The 16,442-nt window shown below is 44.6% G+C and overlaps 2 protein-coding genes across 2 annotated transcripts in view; one reads left to right on the forward strand and one right to left on the reverse strand.

The window, feature by feature from the left end:
* The first annotated feature begins 4,621 nt into the window (after positions 1-4,621).
* On the forward strand, positions 4,622-14,267 carry DNASE1 (deoxyribonuclease 1). Its single transcript, XM_001363677.4, has 8 exons — positions 4,622-4,948; positions 6,987-7,075; positions 7,349-7,432; positions 8,239-8,354; positions 8,577-8,689; positions 9,725-9,879; positions 11,981-12,077; positions 13,376-14,267. Exons 1-8 carry the CDS (start codon positions 4,802-4,804, stop codon positions 13,421-13,423), a joined length of 849 nt encoding a protein of 282 aa, XP_001363714.3. The 5' UTR covers positions 4,622-4,801; the 3' UTR covers positions 13,424-14,267.
* Positions 14,268-15,700: 1,433 nt separating this feature from the next.
* The window catches only part of TRAP1 (TNF receptor associated protein 1), a 64,116-nt gene continuing 63,374 nt past the window's right edge, over positions 15,701-16,442 (reverse strand). Inside the window, exon 18 of the mRNA XM_001370096.5 lies at positions 15,701-16,085. Coding sequence (XP_001370133.1) covers positions 15,984-16,085 — 102 coding nt within the window. The 3' untranslated portion in view covers positions 15,701-15,983. The remainder of the gene's footprint in view (positions 16,086-16,442) is intronic.

Here is a 16,442-nt window from a genome sequence, read left to right on the forward strand (position 1 = left end):
GCATCAGCTTGGGGTCTTTGGTTTAGGCTGACCCACGTCCATTCTGCTGTTTTCCTCAGCATTTCTTCTTACTCCCACCACTCCCTACAAATACAACAGAGTTTCACAGATTTTTTTCTCATGCCAACCTTATAATTTGGCTATTTCTCCTAATTTCTTACAATAGACAGATTAGGGAAATAGTAGTCATGTGAGTAGAAGAAAAAATAGGTGAATTAAAAAAAAAAACATTTTTAGGTCCACACAGCAAAAGGTTCAGATTTTTTTCTCTTAAATTTCTCTTTTGGGGGCAGCTGGGTAGCTCAGTGGAGTGAGAGCTAGGCCTAGAGATGGGAGGTCCTAGGTTCAAATCTGGCCTCAGACACTTCCCAGCTGTGTGACCCTGGGCAAGTCACTTAACCCCCATTGCCTAGCCCTTACCACTCTTCTGCCTTGGAGCCAATACACAGTATTGACTCCAAGATGGAAGGTAAGGGTTTAAAAAAAAAATTTCTCTTTTACAAAGAGTATAGGCTGACCCTTATTTCTGCATCTTCACCTAATAAAATGAAAACCTCTCTTTTTTTTCAGTAAATGCTTGCCTCCAGGATATGTTATTATATTCCACCTATGTACAATGAATCCTTTTTATTTTCTAAGAAAAGCTCCATCCTAGTAGAACGAGGATGAACGGGGTAGAATTCATTTCAGCAAAAGACTAATGAAATATGGTCTCTTCTTGTAAGGAATTTAAAACTCTACTAGAGTACATTAGGCACACACAAATGTATACAAAGCCAAATGGAGTGCTATGATGTCAATACAAGCAAAAAAAAAACAAAACCAAAAAACAAAACTATGGGAATCTAGAAGAAGGAGAGATTAAGATCATAGAATGAGGAGCTAGACAAGATTTTACTGATAATTTGGTCTATTATTACTTCTAGCTGGAAGGATTCAGGGAGGAGGTGGCATTTGAGCTGAGCCTTGAAGGTTGGTTAAGATTTCAACAGGCAGATGTGGAAAAGAAGGATATCTGAGGTGGAAGGAATAGGGTGAAATACATCCCATAAGTGGAAAGAACAGATTTAAGCTCAATCTAAAAAACTTTCTAGGAAACAATAGAACTGTCTGATTTTGGAATGGGCACTTCGATTTAATTTTTGATGGCATTAGATTCATAACGTCCTAAGGTCGATTTGGGATTGTCGGGCCCAAGACTATGCATTCCAAACTCCTCATGTGAAGAGAGGTCCAGGGAACAAGAGAGACAAAATAAAAATATGATTCTACTTTGATTTTTTTCTGGATGAATATCTGGTTTAGATCCCTTGTCGAGATTCAAATATTGGTCATGTAAGTGTCTTTGGGGCTAGTCTTAGAAATTAAAAAAAAAAAGCATAAACATGATTATCTAACATGATACAAAATGCTATTTTTCTAGTGGTTAAAAACCTGTCTGGGCCTGAGAATAAACACACCACAGCAGCAGGCTACCCTACTCTAAAACCAACACAGTGTCATTGTTCTTCATCCTTAGATGACGCAATGTACAAATACACCCTAAAAAAGGTCATGGCTACTTAAATGTTTAAAACCCCTGAGCAGAAGGAGAATTCTCACAATTGCAAATGAGGAGCCAGGCTCAGGTATCTTTGAATCACGTCTTCTCCAGATTTTGTTTTTTTGTAAAAGATTTTTCCAAGAGCTGCACAATAAGACGATTGACATTAAGGAGAGGAAAAAGACCCCCCACCCCCACCAATCCTTGAGATTATCTATGCCAGTGCTTGTGGAAGACTTATCACAGGTGAGATCTTTTTTTGTTTTAAGTTCTGATCTGTAATCCATGGAACTAACTCACAGGGTCAGTTGGGATAATTAGGAGAAATGTTAGCATCCAGAAGGGACATTAAATGTCATCTTCTAGAGCAATCTCCGGGTTTTACAGAGGAGGAATTCTGTAGTTCTTTTCAGAGGCAGTAATATCTATTTGGACAACAGGAACATTCCTCCTCAACACCACACAGCTCAGGAAGACCAAAGAGCATTGATCCCTGAATTTCCTTAAGTGGCTTCACTTAAGGAAATTCAGGGATCAATGCTCTGTAAAATGACAATTCTTCTCAAGTAAAATGAATAATTTCCTCTTCATTTATCTGTTTAGGGAACCTAAACTTTCTCATATTTGTGTTGAAGGCTGATAAGCTGCCTTTAAGAGACCTGCTCTTCCCACCCCTTGCCCAGCCTTTTGCAGAGGCCTTTATGTGTCACATAGTCAGCAGAAAGTACCTCTTTCCAGGGTGCTTTCCATAGGCTTCTGGGGACTCATTCCTCTAAATATGCTTTTAAACTGTAGTTTTCTGCTTTCTACTAAAACTTGAGACAAGTGTTATTGGTAGGTTGCAAGCTCCTAGGGATAAACTGGAATTAGGTACCTTAAACAGGAATAAATCCCTGCTTGCTTAGGCTACTTTCAGCCCTGGATCCGTCTCTGGAAAGGAGGCTGCCTGAATCCTCCAGACTTTATTGGCGTTACAGCTACCAGGCCATAGTGTAGGGTTTTTGGAAAGAAAAGGGAGGAATCTGCAAGTATTCTTCCCTCTTGGCTTCCTCGTTGGTGGCATGATTTCTAAGGGATGGTGTGCAACGTGTGAGCAGGAGCGATGCTGTCATTCTAGGTGAAGAACAGGCACAAACTGTATCCTGACCTGGAAGCTACTTCACTGTGCTCCACTGGTCAAGAACCCTGGCAAATGGGTAGAGATCTAATTAAGGTATTAGAGAGGGTTAAGAGGAGAGTAGCCCTGAGTGTCCAGGGGAGGATCAGGAGGCTGGAGGTTGGGCAGGAAGGGATAGGAAGGAAATGTGTGTATGAACCATTGTCTCTTGTGGACAGGCCAAAAGCAATGGTCCTTGATGGCCACCTTCCCAGAAGCCCCTTCCTAGGCAAGATCCAGGGCACAATCTCCCCACTCAGTTGGAGAAGACTGGGTAAACCCAGAGGATCACATAGTAAATGACCTTCCTAACCTAGTTTCAGAGGTGGGGTTTGAACCCAGGATTCTACTAACTCCATTTCCAGCACCATTTTGAGTAAGCCACATAGCTCTTAGAGAGGAGCCGGTGGTCCTTTAGCCAGTATAGAGTTGTTGACTTAGACAAAAGAGATCTTAAACATCTGGTCCAATCACCTCATTTTTCAGAGAAGGAAACGGAGGCCTGGGAAGCTGGAGAGACTTGGCCAAGAGGACACGGGGAGCAAGTAGCAGAGCTGGGATTCACACCCAAGCGTTCTGACTTCCTTTCCACTATATTACATTCTATCAAAAGCCTTTTTTCTGTTTTTTCTTTTCTATCTAGAAGTAAAAGAGACCACTCATTCTTTTCTAGGTATTTGATGAGACCAGCTCGACAAGTTACTTGTGGGTCATGGGGCGCTATAAGAGGAATGAGGTTGGGATCGGGAGGGTCCCAGACAGACTTACAGACAGGCTCAGAGGCCTCTTGCTGATGGGTGACGTTTGTTGATTTCAGGTGGATACTTATAGAGAAGGTGACGTAGGCTAAGGGATTAGGTAAGCTTTTTACCAGGACAGTGGTTAGTAGCGATTTACAATCTTAGTAGAATGACTTCGTTTACTTCACGGAAGCTTATACAGAATTCTCTATAGAACAATAAATCACAGGAAAATACATAACCATCTAGCCAAGCTTCTCACAGAATTCCTGTCTTGGAAGAACTACAAAGTACCGCAGGGAAGGGTGGAAGGGAGCGGTTTGGGGGGCCCTGTGTGAGGAGTGACTCTGGCCAGATCATGGTTCTCACTACTGGGGGCTACAGGTATGGATTATCCTCATAATAAGTTCCTAGGAATGTGGCTTGAAATTATATAGAGGAAGGATCATTAGTTAGGAATGAAAGAGATTCCCTCTGGCTTCAGGAAAGGACAAAAAAGCAAGCAGGAAAGTCTCCTTCAGTGTCAGACTCTTAGAGAAGTAGCACATAGGCTGAATTCCCATCTGAAGAGGAGGTTTTGAGACTCTGGTAGGTTCAAAGCTTTCAACTTTGAAAAACGTAAGAATTCTGATCCGCGAAATGACGCGCATGACTTCATTGGTCCGATGAGGCAGTTTGCTATCCCCCTTCTGACAGAGAAGTGATGGACTCAGTGTGCAGAAAGAGACATATTTTTTGGACATGGCCAAGGAGGGAATTTACCTAGCTTGACTAAGCCTGTGCTCCAAGGAGTCTCTTTTTCCTTTTCTCCATGGGGTAGAAGGTGAGGGAAGGTGGGAGGTAGAGAAAATAGTTTTCTGTTAATTCTTGAAAATTTAATTTTTAAAAAGTTCAAAGCCCATTCTTGAACCTGCCAACTAGGATCAACAGCTTCTCTCTTTATAGAATTAGCCAGAGGTCTAAAAGTTCCCGTAGCAGTGCTCTAGAGAGGAGTCACTTAGTGTTCATTGAATGAATAACGTTAACTCATTTGTTTCTCACAACTGCCCTGAGGTTCGTGCTATTATTAACCCAATTCTACAGATGAGGAAACTGGCCCACAGAAAGGTGCCTGGTGGGGGGCCGCCCAGCTGGTAAATGTTTAAAACGGCATCAAACGCCAATCTTCAGAAGGGATTTTATTGGCTACCATGGCACTGGGGGCCCAGAGTGCCCTGTGCATTTATTTGGCTGAGCCCTGGTGGTAAAAAGAAGGGTCGTAGTCACGTCTCTTCCCCTGTCTCTTTCGGGCTGAAGTTGGTATCTGGGAGACGACATCGCTCGTCATTGACTCCTATTTCCACGTGCCTTTCCTGTTGCAGAATGAGAGCCATGAGGCTGGCAGCATCTCTCCTGTGCCTGGCGTGTCTGCTGCACGGGGCTCGGTGCCTGAGAATCGCCGCTTTCAACATCAGGAGTTTTGGGGAGAACAAGATGTCCAACGATACCATCTCTGACTATATTGTGAGGGTGAGTCACGGGGAGCCCAAGGGAGCCTGTGATCTCCATCGAAAGGAAGACTTGAGGAGGGGTCGGGGTGCGCTAGAGCCAGCTCGGAGCCAATTGCGAATTTTTCACTGGGAACATTGATACCTCGGAAAGAGTCAAACTCCACAAATCAAGGGTTGATTTATTATTTTATTGATTGTCTAGATGTAAGAAAAGTGATGGAGGGGGCAGCTGGGTGGCTCAGTGGATGGAGAGCCAGGCCTAGAGAGGGGAGGTCCCAGGTCCAAATTTGGCTTCACACACTTCCCGGCTATGTGAGCCTGGGCAAGTCACTTAACTCCCATTGCCTAGCCCTTACCATGTGTCTGCCTTGGAACCAATAGGCAGTATTGATTCTATAACAGAAGGTAAAAGGCTTTTTTTTTAAGTGATGGCGATAGTGTCAATAATGCCTCTTAAACTTGAAAATGTGTCTTATAGACCCTTTTCTCTTGGGAACAGGTTGTTAAACATTTACCAGCACACCCCTGTAGTGTACTTTGAAAGTAATTGTGAGACAAGGCAGCTAAGAAGCCCAATGGATAGCCAGGCCTGGAGTCAGGAGGACCTGGGTCCAAACGTCAGACACTGCCTAACTCTGTGACCCTGGGCAAGTCACTTAACCCCAACTGCCCCAAGTGATACTTAGCATCGATTCAAAGACAGAAGGAAAGGGTTAAAAAAAGAAAAAGAAAGTAATCCTGACACTTCCAACCAAGATGGCTGTCTAAAAGAGGGGGTAAAGGAAGGGAGAAGTATTGGCAGACCATCCAGGTTTCTTAGATGTACTCCAGAAAAATCCTGATGTTTGCATCAGATCAAACAATTAGAAAGAAATCCAGGGAGAAACTACAGTGACTTATTCTGTCCAAAAGCTTTGCCAGAAGCCAGGCAAATGAAGGGGTACTATCCAAGTCCAGGAGGGGAGCTTCCCAGGGCCACCAGAGCGGTCTAAGACGGCGTCCACCAGGTCTCCGGAGGACCTCTGAGGAAGAACATTCGCCATCTCCCGACAGACTGGGGATGAGCACAGGGCAGAAAGAGGCCTCCATTCCTAGACGCGACCACAGTGTTTACTTTGCTTGACTACGCTTATCTGTTACAAAGAGTTCTCCCCGTCCCTTCTTCCCCATTATCTGAGAGGGAGTTTTTCAGGGAGGAGGGTCAGTCGTCATAGTGATGCCACAAAAAAGAAGGTCATGGAAACATGTTTAGGATTGCAAAGAAGAGAGAGACAGGCACAACGAGCCCCGTTGGAAGATCTGCCTGGCTGGTTTGCTACACCCAATAGGGAGCAATGGGAGGATGCTATTAGAAGAGCACGGACACGAGGCCCCGCAGAGTGGAGATACGGCTTGCTTTAGCCACACGGTTTCCCTGTCTGAGCCTCTGCTCCAGAGTCCTACATAGAGATGTACGCTGACTCTCCCCACTGAGCTGGGAGGAGGCTGGCTATGCCCTGGGTTTTTGAAGGAGTACTTTCTAAGCACTTTTCTCACTAGGACATTTCAACAAATGTCTTTGCTTGGAGCTAATTGTTTCTTCTGCCTGATGGCTTTTAAATGGAAGTGCACTGGGGGAAAAAATAAAATAAAGATTGCAAAGAGAGCAGAAGGAAGGTTAGAAGGAAGCACAAACAAGTTTTAAAAAGTAATATGTAGGACTGGTTTTATATTTTTTAAAAAGCAAGTGGCATGAAATAGAAATTCTCTGTTCAGAATAGCGATCATTCCGGCAGATGGAAGTCTAAGGATCGGAGTACAGATAGAGAAGCAGCCTGACTGAGGGTTTCACGCTGGGTGTGCAGTGTTCACTACTGAGAGGACCTTAGAGAGCGCTGCGCCCAGCCTTACAAAGTCAGGATCTGCTTCGGTCTTGTCATCGCGGGGAGTCTGGGAAGGCGGGGGGAGAACACGAGGACACGGACGGAGGGGAAAAGGTCGGGACAGTGAGACTTTGGGAGGCCGCTGGCGCGCACCAGCTTCTCCTTACTCCGTTATGAACCTTTCCCCACTTGCAGATCCTGAATCAGTACGATATTGCCCTTGTCCAGGAGGTGAGAGATAAATATCTGGTGGCTGTGGGGAAACTCCTGGATAAGCTCAATAGGTAGGTCATTGGGCTAGGCTGTCATTCACAGAAAGGAGAGAGGCGGAAAAGGAGAGCTCCCGGGGAGAGGCCCTGGGTTTGAGAACATGTAAACCTTCAGGATCAACCCAGGGTTAGAATAAGCTCTTTCGTTACTAGGCCCAGAGAGAGCAGCAGATAAACATCCTGGAGGGAAGGAGGTATAGTTGAGTGAGACGGGCATCATTGGCCCCATTTTCTTTTAGGCCCCTCCAGTTACGGGAATAACGTTTTTAATTTTTCATTTCTTTTCAGAGAAACATCCAATTCCTATCATTTTGTGGCCAGCGAGCCTCTAGGGAGGAACTCTTATAAAGAACGCTACCTCTTTGTATTCAGGTAATGCCTCCAAAATTGCAGAGGGAGCGAACAAAGGTGGCTTTCTCTTGGAAGGAAAAATAAAGACTTTTGAGATCTTTAATCATCACTTAATCACTTTTACTCCTTGGAAGGGCACTAGATATCAGCTGTGTCGAGTGGAATTCTACCTCTAAGCAGAGGAACTGAAGGAAAGGGACCCCGCGACCCTCTCCCCACACCCCATCCAAGGTTCTATTGATCTGTCAGGATCTAAGTAGGATTCATCATCACTGTCAGGCAACAGGAGCTGGGAGAAGCTGATGGACCAGTTTCACATGAAGACAGAAACCAGAACAATCAAGAATCAGATCGAGGAGCTGCCAGAGTCAGAAATAGATGCTACACAGTTAAAGTGTCTCACATCGTCAGCAGGGCCAGACTCAGAATCCAGAGAGCAGGAGGTGCAGGGTTACTGAGAGCTGAACCTAAAAGCCAAAGCCAGGAGGAGAAGGCAAGCAGGGTAAGCTGCAGACGAGATTCAGGCCCAACCTTCCAAAGCCACGATCAAACCAGTACAAGTTTGCCGGCTTCTGGCTCTTCCTATGAGCATCTCTGACCGATACTCTTAGTTCCGTGGGAGGGACACTAGAAAACAGGAATTAGAACTCAAAGCTTATATCCTATTTTTTAAGTCAAAAGTAAGAGATCGAGCAAAAACTGAGGGATTCAGCTATTGACTCATTTTCTCCTTTCCTTCCTTTTACTCAACATCCTCCTCTCTCTGTGGCAGCTAAGGAAGAGAAGCTCCCCAAAGCTCAGTCTCTAACCGAATTCTCCCCCCGCAGACCTGACAAGGTGTCTGTCCTAGACAGCTATTACTACGACGATGGCTGTACGCCCTGTGGAAATGACACCTTCAGCCGGGAGCCTGTCGTGGTCAAATTCTCCTCCCCAACTACAGGCAAGCAGCGTTCAAGGGGAAAAGACTTCTCTGGCATCCCCAAAGCTTCCAGGCTATTCCTGGGTTTCTCCGTTCCCCCCCTTTACCTCTTACTTGCATGCTGGGCTGGAAAAGGGCCACGGGTGACGGGCTGGTGGGGAAAGGGAGGTGGAAGGCCCGGAAACCCTCAGGGCTGGACACCAGAACTGACCGCACATGTTGCTGCTGCTGCTGCTTCCTCAGTGGTGAAGGAGTTTGTCATCGTCCCTCTGCACGCAGCCCCGAAAGATGCTGTCAGCGAGATCGACGCTCTCTACGACGTCTACTTAGATGTCCGCCTAAGATGGAACATGGAGGTATAAGCCAAAGGGCGGTTGTGGCGAGCAGGCCTCGCGAACCATCCCTTTCCCTAGGCCAGGCGGGGAGGTGGGGGCTGCTTTGCCCTTGAGTTAGGGAATTGGAAAGGTGAATAAGGGGTGGTGTTTCCTCTCATTGTTTGGACCATCCCATTTGACAGGATTTGAACCTAGATCGCTATCCACCATGCCCCCTAGTGCACTCAGCAACTCTGTACACTAAGTCTGCATGGGCGGAGGGAGTTTTGTCCTGTCTCTCTCCCTCTCCCACTTCACGGCTCATTTTTGATTCTGTCTTATCTTGAACCCCGGATGCCTGCATCTCTACCCTCTGAGGTGGGACATCAGTGGCTCTAGATAAATGAATTCACAGCTGTTCACACTAGCTGAGCCTGTGTTTGAGGTAGACCAGCCCCTCAGCTCAGAGCCTCATGTAGGGAAAGAAGGGATCTGAACCACTGATCCCCAACTCCCGGGCGAAGCAACCTCACCTACACAGCTGGAGCAGGGCTCCATTTGCCCAACCTTAATGGCTTTTCTAAAACTTAAAAAAAAAAAAAAGCCTAACGCCTAAAGGCATCAAAACTAGGTTTGATCACTGACTGCACCAGAGAAAGTGTTTCTTTGGGACATGAGGAAAGAAGCTCCCCATAGATCGTCCCTTCCATCCCCTGCTTTGCCCAACCAAGGAAAGGCTCCAAGTCCAGGCTGACAGCTCTAAAAAGCATGGGATTTCCTGCTTGGTCCCCCGCATGGAAGCTACTCAAGCAGAGCAGAGAGGCCTATAAGCCCATCGTATCACTGCCTCCATGTGGCATCTGTGTCTGTGTGGATGGGACATAGCGGCTCCCTCCTCTTAGCTTCCTCAGTGGCCCTAAGGATGTCCTGGACATACCAGTGTCCACTCATAGAAGTCTGATTGCCTCCCTGGAATAGCAGAAAGAAAAGAAGAAGTTCAGGTCTCACCCTCAGGGTTCTCCATGGAGAAACAGAGCCCTCCTGGCTGTGGGCTAACCCTGAGACTGTGCTTACCAGGACATCATGTTCATGGGAGACTTCAATGCCGATTGCTCCTATGTCACCCCGTCCCAATGGCCGTCTATCCGTCTGCGCACCAGCTCTACCTTCCAGTGGCTAATCCCTGACACTGCAGACACCACTGTGACGCCTACTGACTGTGCGTATGACAGGTAGGGGAAGCCCCTGGGCTGCTCACGGGGTCGAGATCCCCTCGGATGCTACAGGGCAGGTGGGCATCCAGTTATCCGGTTGTTTCATTCCAATACAGGAATGTACGGGTAACAAGCACGGGCCAAAAAAGGCTCATGATAAAGAAACGCATCTGCTTCCAGACAAAGAACTGCCGGAATCTGATTCCAGACCAAAGCAACCTTTTCTTTCTTTCTTAATTTTCTTTTTCTTTGAGTTTCCTTCCACAAAAGGATGAGTGTGGAAAAATGTTTTACATGATTGCACATGTAAAATCTGTATAGGATAACTCACCATCTCAGAGGGGAAGGAAGGCTGGAGAATTGGAACTTCAACATTCTTTTTTACATGTCAGAAACTTTTGTTTGCTTGCTTGTTTGTTTGTTTTTATCCTTGCCTTCCATCTTGGAATCAATACTGTGTATATTGGTTCCAAGGCTGAAGAGTGGTAAGGGCTAGGCAATGGGGGTTAAGGGACTTGCCCAGGGTCACACAGCTGGGAAGTGTCTGAGGCCAGCTTTGAACCTAGGACCTCTCCTCTCTAGGCCTGACTCTTAATCCACTGAGCTACCCAGCTGCCTCTGGAAACTTGTTTTTACATGTAATTGGGGACAAAATAAAATTAAAATAATAATATGAGGAAACTGAGGCCAACTGAGAGGTTAAGTGACTCACCCGGGCACAGCTAGTAAACAAAGTTAAAAAACCAAAAGCAAGCACTGGCTGAGTGACAGATTCTACATGCCTGCCACTCACCTAGGTTTTAGCCCCGATTTTACCACAAACATACTGTGTAATCCTCAGCAAATGAGTTTCCATCTCGTGGCCCATTTCCCTCATTTGTCAAATGGACCAGTTGGATTACATGATCTCTGAGGTCCTGACCAGCTCAGATGTGATAAGCTCCAAGTTCCCAGACTACAGTTGGCATTACAGTGTCACAAATCTGGAAATAAAGGCAGGCTGCATTATCTGGGAGAGAGAGCACTAGTTGCAGATTGACAAATCATGGACTGGGAGACATGGATAAGCCACAGCCATTGTACTTTAACTTCCTGCTTCTCAAATAAATCCCACATTTTCAGAACATGCACAATAAAGTCTACAAAAAGCATATGGCACATAAGAAGGGGTATGATGGGGGATAAAAGACATGCAAGTACATTTTTCAGATGGAGCCAAATGATGACTGAGCCTCTCCTAGTCAATATAAAATCTTAAGTGTTGAACAAGGCAATCTCTGAGGTCTCTTCTGGTTCTAACATTTATGACGGAGGCTCTAAAAACAAACAAAAAGCCTGATTAATCAGAATGAGTCGCCTCTCCATTTTTCACTCTTGGGTCACGCCATTTGACCACTGCCCTCTGAGGCAGTTGAACAGCTTCCTTTCCTTCCTCAGATCTAGTATTGTAAATACAGAAAGCTTTATTTACCACTACACCAAACGTCAGGAGGTCAGGGTGTGACAGGCCTGGCTTCCTCTTAAGAATTTCTTTACAGAAGGTTTTCTGAGGGAAAATGTCTTTGATTGAATTCTCCTTTCTTCCCTGACAAGCTACCGTCATCCCAAGAATTGAATCTCAAAATGGTGCCAAACTCAAACCAACCCTAGCCAGAGGGGTGAAGGAAAAGCAGAACCAAGGACAGCTGCCAGGTTCCTGGTCCCCCCTCTAGAGAAGCAGGAGCAATTCATGGATTCTGCTATAAAGACACTGACCTCACTGGGCAGGGTTAACACTTTGCCTCTGGTTGACTTTCCAGGCACCACACTTTATCCCTTATTTTCAGTACATCGAGGGTTCCGGTAGCCTAAAAGTTGTTTCCTTAGCCTCCACTTCAAGTGGCACTATCTGTCATACACACTATTTTGATACTAACTCCCATTGGAGTCCCTTCCAACATCTTCCCCTGAAGTTATGGCCTTGGTCCCAAGGCCAGCACTCCAGCCTTGCAGACCCATTCATTTCCTCTCTGGACTGGGGCGTGGAATGTGGCATGGTTGGCAATGGCGGCTCCAGGTAAGTGTGTTGATCCTGAAATTCCCAGGGAAGTTTGACCCTCGTACGTTGGCATTGTTACAGGATTGTGGTCTCTGGAAGAAAGCTGCAAAGTGCCATCGTACCTGGATCAGCCACCATCTTTGATTTCCAGGCAGCATATAATTTGAGTAGTGGAATTGTAAGTTTTTCTCATTTGCTTTTATCCCGTCTTGAAGTTTAAATGAGAATGAGCCTGTCCTGTGATGTTAAGTGTTCATTTTTAGTAAGTTTGAACACGGTTTTGCATTATCTGGTTTGAGATAAAATATTTCCCTATTTTATGGGTCCATACAAAAGCCCTTCCTCAAAGACTGGCAGTAATGAAAAGTGAAACAGGCCTCTCAGCTGATGATTAACCAGCACTATGGCCAGGTCCAACTCCTGCTTTTGCAGCTTCTTCCTTCCATGCTGGAACTGGAGACATTCTCTAGTGCTTATGGAGTTCACATCCCAGCTTCTTAGGCTCAATTTAGCATCATGTTCTTAAAGGACCTAGTAGCTAAGTGGAGATAGAGGCTTTCCTTTCATCACTGTTCCTTCTTCTCCAGCCCCTCAGCCCCAAAATAGGCAGGTGTACCCTATGGTCAGGCCCTTTTTTTCTACAATCTCTTCCAAGAAAACCTGATCTGTTCTTCTCCCCCCAGTCACCTAGGCTTGAAATAAGCAAGTTGGTATGGGAGACTGGATGTGGAATCAGAAGCTTAGGCTGAAGTAGCAGCTCCATTACTCATATACCCTTGGGCTAATTAATGTGTCAAATGGGAAGGTTGTACTTGGTGATCTACAAGGTCCCTTGTAGGTCTAGAATCCTTGGATTGTCATCTTTGTAATCCTTTTATAATCAATTTCCTATCAATACTTCTAAATGTTCTCCATATGTTCCTTTCTTTAATTTTCCTATTGTCACCATCCCAATCACAGCCACCACCTTCTCACACACAAATTAATCATCTCTTCTCTTCCTGCCAAAGAATTCTTTCACATGATGCCATTGTAATTTTCCCCAAATAAGGCTTTAATGTTACTTTGCTCTCAACTTCAATAGCAACCCCCTGCCTTCTGGTCCTGGAATTTCATTGTCTCCCACATTCTATACCACTGGCCCCGTGTATACTTTCTACTCAGGGCCCCAAACTACACTTTTCCACTTTTGATTCTGTTGAATCATACCTGGAATATTCTTCCTTCTGTGCAGACAAGTATTCCAGCTCATCTGGTCCTTATCACATTCATATTATATGAATAATATATCCTTAGTTATCTTTCTCCAGGCTTAAGCCTCACTTCCCCAAGTTTCTTGAGGATGACTCATCGCTAACATCTCCCTCCTGCTCCTCCCCTGAGCACATAGCTTTGAAAAGTGGTGCTCCACATTTATGCTATGTTCCTACCAGTGTTGCATGGGCCTAATTACTAGCTGGGTTTTCCTTTGTTTAGGCTCTAGCCATCAGTGATCATTATCCTGTGGAGGTGACTCTGAAATAAGCCTGATTCTCCAGGATGGCCACATCCATCTGACTTCCTGACTTCATCTACTTCCCGAACTTCCTCTCTACTAAGGCCCACCTGTAACAAAGATCACGGCCAGTCACCAGAACCGAAAAGGGTGGCTGATGCCTTACTTTTTGCCTTTGTTCCCTTCAGGTGGGCTCCTCAATGTCAACTTGTAAATTATTATAACATTTAGATGTGGACAAGCTGGTCAGGGGATTTGCTTAACTGAAGACATAAGGCAGCAGTATCCTCCCTGATCTAATCAAAAAACAATCGCTACTACTTTCAATGGGCCTGAAAGAAACAACTAAGTTGATTAGGTTTTAAAACTGAAAACACCAATTTCTGAACTGTTACAGAATCAAAACACAAGTAATTAAGAGGAATTTAGGAAAGCCTCTGAAGACATCAGAGGAATAATGCTATATGGTCACATCAACATCAAAGAGCCTGGTCCTGGGCACGTCCTTCTAAGTGGATGACTCCCCTTATTAGAATGTAAGCTCTGTAAGGGCAGAGACTGTCTTTGCATGCGTCCTTAGCAGAGTGCTTGACATATGATAAGTGCTTAAGTATTTTTTCATTCACTTGTTATTTATAACTCATTAGCACATATTGAAGTGGTGTAGACCACATACCCAGTGGATTCTTGTTGATGTTCCAAGTGTTCACCATCATGTACCCACTCTATTTTCATCTCTATAAATGACTGTCATGGTCCTCATCTTATTACATTTTGATCATCTGTCAGCTCACATGCACTTGTGTATAAATCTCAATGTAATATAGTTTAAATGATTATTCAATCATATAATAAAACTGTTCGCTCAGAAAATAGCCCTTTAATTGCTACCTTTTTGCAGCTTTTAACAAGGGAGTTTTCTAGTCTCTCTTCCCTTCTTTTTCCTTGTTTGGATGAAGCTCATGTAGGGTTAGTTTTAACAGCACAGGATCATTAGGGTTCTGTCCTAGCCTCGTGTAGGTGAAGACGTGGCGCACATGACCTGGCGGCATGGAGGGAGCGGCTTATTCCTCCTCTCCACAGCGCCCAAGGACATTTTTGAATGCTCCACCTCTCATTCTAGCCACCCAATGGGAGCACTTCCTCCCTCTACTGTCTGGGATATCACAGGGGCTCACAGGCAGCTTGAAGGTGCCATTTGGTAACGCAATCTTGAAAAGGTTCACCAATACTGTCCTAGCACCATTAGAGGATGGGTTTGGGGAAGGACTTCCTTCTGAGGGCACATATTTTCTCCCTTCAACTCTCAATGTTTTGTCTTAAAGCCTTCCATCTCTCTGTGGGGTTGTAGGCCAGACTCTTTTGGGGTATGAGCTGCCTCTTCTATCCCACAGCCAATTCAAATGAACTTGTTCTTCATTGTACCTCTGGCTGTGATCAGGCAAGGCTGACTCTGCTGAAGAGAGGTGTTAATGGAGGGATTAAACCAATGAAGAAGCAACAGGACTAAGCCTTGTCAGATCCTGAGAAAACTGGTTTCTCACTGTGGCCAGCTTCGTGAAGACTCTAGAGCTGTGTATATTTGTCACCTATAACAGTGCTAGCTTTTTGTTTCCCAGAGACAGACCCAGGAGGTCTCACAAACTCACTTGATGATGTACTGGAGTAAGGTAAGATAAAAGGAGTCTTTCAGATTGGCAAAACTGTATCTCCACAGTTCCGTTTGTATCTCTACGTGCACACAAATGGGGCACACGTAAACATGTGCACATATATCACAAGTCTGTTAATATCTGTGCAATTTGTCTCATCATATTCCATAACTATAGACTACACATCCTTAATCCTAGAAAGATACCTTGCTAGTGAGAACTGCATAGGAATACCCCAGGGTAAATTCCATTCTCATTTCTGGGAAAATTCAAAGCATTTTCTTTCTTTTTTTGGAGGGGAGGGAGAGAACATTTCCCCCATTCCGAGAGGCTCACCATATTGGTACCAGACACCCAATTGGTTTTAGCCTCCAATAAAGAAGAACCTCTGAACTTGAGTGATTTATCGACCTCAGCCTTCCCAGCAGCAAGGACTACAGGTGTGTTCCATCACATCCTGCATAATATTATTTTTTCCTGCTGTCAGATCACAAATACCGCATTACTATTGTTGTAATATCCTTATGTAAAAATACACTTATTGGTAAAGTTGCATACCAAACAAGTGTTAGCAAATGCATGTATTAAAGGTAATTTAGGGTAAAGCAAAAGAATATCATTTCAGTCTTATCTTTCTGGAAGAACAAGAACAGATATTTTAAAAAAGACTTTAATTTCCTTGAGTATATCCCCTTTGTGTAAGCCAGTACTTCACAGTTCAAATTTGTTTTTGTGTAAAGGAGAGACTTCTTGTTACTTGTTTTACTACAGAAGGTCAGAGGGTCTTTGAATTATACATATTTCCTTTCTTCACCCCATCTACAATAAGAGCACATCTTCTGATGCTCCATCAATTCAAAATTACTTCCGGCTCTTAAGGGACTTAATAGAATTTGCCAGAAAGAGATGTCTGTCCTTTGAATACACCTGTAGTCAGTCAGTATTTTTCAAGAACTTTGGTGAGAAGTTCATTCAAACGGCCCACCATTGGCCTAGGGTCATCATTCAGTCCTGCTGCTATCATAGCATTCTCATATATCTGCAAAGCAAAGGGAAAGAGAAGAACATATGTTAATGTATAGGAGAAAAAAGAGCTAAAACAACACTATTCTGAGCTGGAAATCCACAGGGCTCTGGTTTAGATGTCAACAAAAGAGGGCTGGGCTTTTCTGAATCAGTAGGGCCACAAAGGAATGTCTTGATTCTAATGTATGACACTAAATACAAAGACACTAAGATTTTCTTCTTGACTGATAAAATCTAAAAATGGAATTTATAGGGAAAATGCAAATATTTCAACAGAAGCCATAACTCCTTGAACAGAATCAGCTTTCCTCTTAGGTATTTTCTACAATGAGCTAGAAAAGATCCAGAACCACCATAAAAAGAGGAGTAA

The sequence above is a fragment of the Monodelphis domestica genome, chromosome 7 (assembly GCF_027887165.1).
Source record: "Monodelphis domestica isolate mMonDom1 chromosome 7, mMonDom1.pri, whole genome shotgun sequence".
NCBI lineage: Eukaryota > Metazoa > Chordata > Mammalia > Didelphimorphia > Didelphidae > Monodelphis > Monodelphis domestica.

Coding starts and splice junctions, on each gene's coding strand:
- DNASE1 (XM_001363677.4), top strand. CDS start 4,802: ATGAGAGCCATGAGGCTGGCAGCATCTCTCCTGTGCCTGGCGTGTCTG. Junction 7,433..8,238: donor CGCTACCTCTTTGTATTCAG/GTAATGCCTCCA, acceptor CTCCCCCCGCAG/ACCTGACAAGGTGTCTGTCC. Junction 12,078..13,375: donor ATAATTTGAGTAGTGGAATT/GTAAGTTTTTCT, acceptor TCCTTTGTTTAG/GCTCTAGCCATCAGTGATCA.